Source organism: Anopheles nili, chromosome 3, assembly GCF_943737925.1.
Source record: "Anopheles nili chromosome 3, idAnoNiliSN_F5_01, whole genome shotgun sequence".
Taxonomy (NCBI): Eukaryota; Metazoa; Arthropoda; class Insecta; order Diptera; family Culicidae; genus Anopheles; species Anopheles nili.
This window is the reverse complement of record NC_071292.1, coordinates 37,266,880-37,275,000: the sequence shown is the minus strand read 5'-3', so window position 1 is coordinate 37,275,000 and position 8,121 is coordinate 37,266,880. Positions and strand designations below refer to the sequence as shown.

The 8,121-nt window shown below is 37.0% G+C and overlaps 1 protein-coding gene across 1 annotated transcript in view; it reads right to left on the bottom strand.

Moving 5' to 3' along the window:
• The window catches only part of LOC128727518 (neurogenic locus protein delta), a 20,179-nt gene extending 14,108 nt beyond the window's left edge, over positions 1-6,071 (bottom strand). Inside the window, exon 1 of the mRNA XM_053821437.1 lies at positions 6,012-6,071. Coding sequence (XP_053677412.1) covers positions 6,012-6,071 — 60 coding nt within the window. The remainder of the gene's footprint in view (positions 1-6,011) is intronic.
• Positions 6,072-8,121: the final 2,050 nt, after the last annotated feature.

Sequence of the window (8,121 nt, the reverse complement as noted above, 5' to 3'; positions counted from 1 at the left end):
GGAAATTTTCAATGGTATTTTTCATTTTATTTTAAATACGAATGTTCATGCTTGTTTCACGGTTATACCTTGTGACGAAACCTTGCGGGAAAGGACCATGTAACCTCTAGCTTGCACGGAAAAATGGACCAAAGGCCCCATACTCGTAAGAGGAATCGGTTTTCTTTCTCATACTCAGTATTTTAATTTGTTTCAAAATATTAACTCTCACTATGTCTCAGCATGAAATACCATAAGTTTAAAAGCATTCAAATTTACCAGGTGGCATCAACGATAAACCAAGTAAATTCCAAGAGATACTTGTTTACCAACATGCTATGAAACATCTTTCTCTGGCAAATTCTTGTCCTGCCTAAGCACATATCTCTTCAAATTCTCACCTCCGATTTGGGAGTGCCGATAGAGAAACAACACGTACCAAATGTGTTGTACATAAGGCAACCATTATCAATCACTCAAAGAAAGAAAAACCGATCGTTAATGATCGTGCACTGGTAAAATCCGATTGTATTTTCCATTCCTTTGATGTGACGATCAATGCGCAATCCTTCATCAATTACGTTCTATTAATCCGTGTTCGAATAAGCACCTATTCTTCCCGATTTCTTCACGCTACCGGTTTTTTACGGGCAGGCTTATTCTTGGAAGAAGCAACTGGGTGATTTTGTGAATTGTTTTGCTTTATTTATTTTAAATGCAATCTCTTCGTCAAATGGCAAAAAGAAAAGGACAGAACCAATGGAATACCGGAGTTAGGACATTGCATTTCAACGTTAGCCCGAGTCATTGTTACATAAAATGTTGCTAGTGCATTTTGCCTTGTAGCTTCTTTCTGACTTTCAATTTGTATCGTACAATCATTTGCTTTAGCGGCACTAAAATCTTCTTCAAATGGTTATTTTAGGTCGCTTCAACAATAAAAGAAAACTCTCTCACTCTGGTATTTGTAATTACATTTATGTTACATAAAATGTAAACAATTACATTTTATTGTCGATGTCTTGTTTATGTCTTGTAGATTGTACATAAACGATTGTTTACGCATATATTTTTTCTTTAAAAAAGGCCTATGGTTCATATGTTGTGAACAGGAATGCAATGCTACACCTTGATACAAAATGTTATAAAATCTCGGTTAAACTTAAAAATTGAAACGGGTTAACGTTCTATGTTGACTCTATCATTCAAATCGGCTGAAAGTGAAGTCAATTTTGCACGTAGAACTTAACGTAGAAGTGTTAACCGCATACTCGGTCTTCAAAAGACCGACTGTAAATGTCTTTAAAAAACTGAAAGCTCTACTAATGGGTTTAAATACGTAGAAGTCGTTTATCATTTTTATAACAGCTATTCAAAATCGACGTATTTAATGGAAATTGAATTCAAGTGCATACCTTCCAGTACCATGACATGGGTCGTGCCTACACGCTCTTGCTATCGTGTAACACGCCAATATATAGTCTTATTCAGGCAGCCCTGCATCCCACCATTTAAAACTTCTACAGTCTCCTCTCACTTTTTCTATATCTTTGATTGAACCGTTTTACACTCTGGGACGTTTTACAAGGGAAGTAAATACCTGCCAAATGATATTAAAAATCATTTTTCGATATATATATATATATATATATATATATATATATATATATGTATATATATATATATATATATATATATATATATATATATATATATATATATATATATATATATATATATATATATATATATATTTATAGAAGCTTTTATAGGTTTGATATTACTTAGCATTTGTTTTAATGTCGTCACAAGCTTCTTGTTTCTTTCGCGTTGCTGTTTCGCGCGCGCCACCTGCCATCCATCGCCAACAAGCAAGTTTCCTCCCAACTGATTCCTTCCCTTCCACTGCACGAACTTACAAAAATTCAACATTCGTTTGCGCTTTGCCCGATCGCTCATTCGCTCGTCTTCTTTTTAATACATCCATCCTCTTTCATTTTTCTTGCCTTGCTTTGCTTTGCTGGGTTAAATCCATTCTTTCGTTGCAGGCGACCTGGAGCTGATGCTATTTTTATTATTACCGCTGTTGTTGCTGCTATTCTCGACGGCTTTTGCCGGTTTATTCGTTCATTCGCTCGTTCCTTCGTATATATTCAAACCGTGGGAAACAATTCATCCATTTCATGCGCCACCCGCCCGCCATCACAGCCGTCGTTTATCCTACGCCATCATTTCCGCGACCCATCCAACCGTTCTTCTCTGTCTACTAACACATACCTTTGCTTTCGATCCACACATCTCGCCATCACACAAATACCAACACCACTCTGCTATCTCTTTCTTCATCATCTACCGTAAAATACATTTACGACGAAACACACGTTGCACGTTTCTACACACAATAAAACCAATACGTCGCGTTTATCGCTCTCATACCACCTTTTCTTGCCGCATGCAGCTCTACCATCTTTTTTTTTGCTTGCCTCTCCATGCGGGCACGATCGCGTGCGATCACGTGTACATCACCACAGCGTGCCCGATCCCGATAGCTGCTGGCTGCATGGCTCTACACTCTCTCTTCCAGCTAAAGATGAGTTTCAAGTGCGCCTGTATGTGTACTGTGCGGGCTATGAAGATCAGTTATTACACCTTCCTTTTAATTTTGGTTTGGTTTCCTTTTTTATAGCTTTTGACCATTTAGCAACGTTGCTTTATACGCACATTTTGCACTGTTTCGACTGATCGCCAAATCGATTATATTCTCAAACTAATACGCACACATTTGATCAAGGTAAGCCGGGTCATTCTGCAATCGTCGAATGGCATCCTGCTTTTAGTATTGTTTTCATTACACTGTGAGCTTGTGTGCAGGTATTCACCATTTGCTGCAAGCGATCCTTTCGTGTCGCAGCATCAGTATTATATTAGCAAGTTCCTATGCAACCACTAATACTACACCCGGTACCCAACGTTTCTCTGCCAGTCCTACTGTATTTGATTACACACGTTCTGGGGCTGTTCCAGGTGCATTTCTGTTAAATGCAACAATAAAAAAAAACTCGCGAAGCGAAAACTAAAAACGGGAATTTCCGAAAAAACTCATATGAAAAAACAAACGATGGAATGAAAGAAAAAGAAGAAACAATCGTGTTGTTATCCGAGATTTTCCCATCCATTAAAAGTTCACGGGGACGCAGATGTTACATAGAAGCCATGATTCTTTAAAGCAACATCATTTCAGCGAAAAAATTTTTTTTAACTGATGCAATACGCAACACTGTATATATATATATATATATATATATATATATATATATATATATATATATATATATATATATATATATATATATATATACATCTTTCCGAGTAGTGTAATGTAGCAACATACCATTCAGCATACCTAATTACTTTGAATGAATCTAAATGTATTGGTTATCAATTTAAGCGTAATTATATTGTGACAAGTTTTTGTAAATCTTGCTTTTCATTCTTTAGGGCATTCCTCAACACTTCTCGAGTCCTAAGTGGGAGTAAAATCAATATTAATTTTTTTCAGGTTGACTCTGACTCTGTTCACAAACTCTGTTTGTTATGTAAGAATATGCAGGTTTATCCAAACATTTTTTTTTCTTTATTGGGACGGACAAGCCGTATGGACGACTCTACGTGAGCCGCCAACGTAATATACAAAGGGCATTTACTCCCTTTCTTAGCCTTATCCCGGGCATACTCGGTTATCCAAACAATTTGTAAAACTTCATTTTTATATCACTCGTATATCAGGAAACGGCACAAATAGTAAGAAAAATGATAAATAAATGGAAAGCAAAGGTAAATGATTACAATATGATTTTAGACACCAACGAATCATATTAGACAAGATTATTGAGCTATTTTTAAGGCAAACGTCGAACATAGACTTGCCCAACATAATATTTATAAGTGGAAGTACCTAACAAGAATGCAAATGACTTTGAGAATCTCATCTTCATCAACATTCGAAATCAAAAATATTTTAGAAAGCAATCATGAATCACTATATATAGTTTATATGTACATAGCAATCATATTGTAATAACACAAGTAAATCTTTTGATCATATTATCTGGTAATAGAATTGCAACAGAAATAAAAAAAGATATATGTGGCTAATGGAAATGGAATTGTTTTAATTTTTATTTTTCACCCACCGTTATATTCTCCACCATTTTCTATACTAAACTTTTTATATTTTTGATACAGAAATTAATAACTGATAATTTATTGGTTTCATAATTCAATTTCATCAACGCAATAACTTCATGGGCAACGGAATAACATGATTTCATTATCTCATCTCAATACTCATTCAAACACCCAGATAACATCTGTAGCCAAGTCGTAATTATGTTGCTTCCGTAACAAATAAATAACAACTACATACGATGTTTTCACCCATGTTAATATGCTTTCAATATTTGTAGAATTCATTAGTTTTTAGAATACGCTTTTATGCTATGTATATATATATATATATATATATATATATATATATATATATATATATATATATATATATATATATATATATATATATATATATATATATATATATATATATATATATATATATATCATGAAGTGAACAAATAGCCTTAGATGATGACGTAATCTTGTGAGCAATGCTGTTTGGCACATTGTTCATAAAGATTATATTTTAATTAATTCCTAATTACGATAGCCACAGTAGGAGATTTACCATCTAAGTTATAGTCGTATAGTTCCTTCCTATTGGTTCTCTCTAGAGAACTCTATTTTTATTAATTGCTCAATAAGAATCCTAGCTGCTAATTTGTAAACAAACAGTCTTTATTCGTATTTTCAAGAAATGTTTTCGATATTCTGTTAAATGGAGTTGTTCGATAGTTTTGTCCATTTACTTCTCCAAGGGAGGAGGATGAGCCAACGCCAGCTCGTTGAAAAAACGACACGACTAAGTTTAGCTTGAAATAAACTAATGTTTATGTTTTAGCGATATTTTCAACACACTGAGTGCGTGAAGTAATATTGAAAGAAACGCTAAGAAACAACGAAAGATTTAATACAAAACCACACGATAAAAAAAATAAAATGGAGTCTATGCATCGAATAATAACAGGCATACTTTCAAGCATTGGTGTTTTATAGTGATTTATATATTTTGAAAGGGATATTTTATTGATCTCTCGCTCTTTCATCGGGAGGGCAGAACTATATCATTTATTATGTGGCTTATGAGAAGTGTATGTAACAAAATTAACACAAATCGGTTATTTGATTGTCGAGCAAATATTATTCAGTTTTTGCATGATTTTGTGAGATTTTTAACATGGGAGCTCTGCAGGTAGTTAATAAAAAAGAAAGTTTGAAACTCTATTCTATATAGACAGAAAAAATAGGCGAATATTTTGCCAATATTTTTGTGCATCAATCTGGTTGCTAGCACCCGAAAGATGCGCGAAAAATTTCCTAAATCATGCCATTATAAAAAAAACTGAAAATGACGTTCAAATGCTATTCACCACATGTAAAAGCCTGAGAGAGAAAAATGAGCTTACATTCAGGGGTTATATATCGATGAAGAATCGTATTCGTATTCGACATAGTCTAGATGTTGTCATTCATTAAAATTTGCAAATAGACCTTTCATTGATGAAGGCGAATTACCAATTGAAGAGTGCGATCAGAAAAACTCTCCCCTTGCATTATTGCACCAACGACAGTATAAAGTCGCGTTCCGTTACTCTCGTTCTTTAGCTTTAGCATTCTTTTCGTTAACTTCCTTTCATCAATATGAACTAAAATCAAGCAATCATTCAATCCTGGTTATTATCCATTTGTTTGCTTGGTTCTATCTCTAATTAAATTTGCTTGTAATTCTATGTTCGCATAGCTAACGCTGAAACTATGCGATCATTTAAAGTGGGATGACAATGGGAAGGAAACAGAAGAGAAGGCACTCATTTGGAACTACCAGCTAAAATTGAATCATCTCTCACATTAAAACTTACCTTGAGAAGCAGTATATTTGACGATATGTAGATGTAGGCTAAGATGTAAATCCAATTCATTGTATGTGCCTTTACTCAAAGCCACGGCGTGAGCGCGAGCTTTGACTTGAAGATGAAAATGCGAATTAAATTCCAATAGGCGCGGCGGCCAGACCTGGCGTACCGGGCGCACCACAGAAAGACGGCACGAAAAATAAAAATGAAAATACAGCCGCCAGCCTGAAGATCGTAACCTCAGCCCAGCCGTACGGACGAAAAAATGCGAACGATGTTTCGCCTTTCCGTTCCCTCCAGCAGCCGTGCCTGGTTCAGAGCACCTCTCACTCGTCTTCGCCACCAACGATCCAACGTTTCTAGATATCCAGTCGGTCGGTCGGTCGGTCGCTCGTCTTTACAGGAGGATCGATTGCCGTTTACCTCGAATGCGAAGAGCGACGTGTTCCGCGCTGCTCCAACACACCAGCTTCACTTCAGCACCCTTCGCACTCACACACACCGCACATTTACGCACACTACATTCACTTCTCTAGCTTCCTTCTCGATTCTCACTGCGTGTTTCGAACGGCTCACTTTACTGCCGCTGCTCCATACCGCACAAAAAAGCAGCAACGGAAAAAACGAACACGTTTTAGCTGTGGCACTTCCTTTCTTTTTCTTCGCGAATGCATGTATTGCCCGTTGCTCGCTGGCACGCTCTCTCTTTCCCGTCGCACAATGCTTCTACTTCTTATTTCGTTGCCTGGCAGCCGATTTTCTCCCGCTTTTTGCCTACTTTACGTTTTCGTTTTAACAACAAAATTTAATGCCGCGCGCGCACTTTGGTAAATTTCACCGAAAAATTCACACGCACAGCTTCATTACACCGTGGCGTGTAGGAGTGTAGAGAAAAGCACTTCAATATTGTGGCGCTCCCGCAGGTTGAAGATGCGCGCGCGCTTCAAGCTTAACGACGCCTGTGAATCCGCCGTACGGAGGAAACGCGTCTTCGGATAGCAGTTATCCAGTTTACCGCTACGCTAGGGGGTGGTGCTGAATAATAGCCAACCCGAAATTGACCACGAGCAATGTAGTGAAACGTAAAATTGGTCCCCTGCCTTCCGCTGCCGACGATTAGGGGACGACTAACGATGACGGTTATTATATGATGCACGCATATGCATTTTGAAATTGCACCCGGCTGAGAACAAAAAACACGTTATTTTCATCTTTCGCATTCACTCACTGTTTTCTCTTCTCTTTTGCGCTCTCGCTTGCTCGCTCTTCTCTAGTAGCCGCACACGAAACAACAGCACCATAGGCTTCCTTCGACAATGGCCGTATAACCCATCTGATTTTACCGTTGTCGGCAACGAACACGTTACAATTTATGAGATGCAACAAAATGAAATCCGTCTAAAGCTTGACATGCATGTGAATCTGTTTTTGCACTTCCGATAAATAACGATTTTTATTTAACATTTCGATTCAGAAGCTTCTCCATCACGGTGCAACCATGCACTAATTGATACAACTAAACAGCTACACAAATGACGCGGTGAATGTCCGGGGAAATTCGAATACGGAATAAAAAAATTATTGGAACCAGATATTCATTTCTCTCCCAATTTCCCCCACCAAACTATGCTGTAAATTGGCAAAGGCACTGCACTCGCTAGTTTTCATAGCACACAAGCCGGCAAAAAAGCGATACATACGACGTTTACCGCGTACCACCAACACTTTGAAAAGTTAACACATTTTTTTTGCAGTCGTTTGTTCTAAGAGATTTGAGGTTTGATCAACAGCTCGATCGCGTTTATACATCAAATTCAAAAAAAGTAGCACTGAATAAACGCACCGCGAAGTAATTTTCCTTTTATTCTACTTTTTTAAATTAAATTGCTTGAAGGTAATTCTGCCCAGAAAGACACAAATCTCTCTAACGGCAGATATTACAATAGTAATACCTAGCGTTTCAAAATCTCACTGCTTTCAGGAAACGCGAACCTTTCACTTCAACGGCCTTTTCACAAGTAAATAAATAAATAATATAAATAAATGGCAGGCTACCCATGAGGCTATAAGACACAAGGTTAGGCTAGAAATGATTTTCCCTGACATCAGACATTTG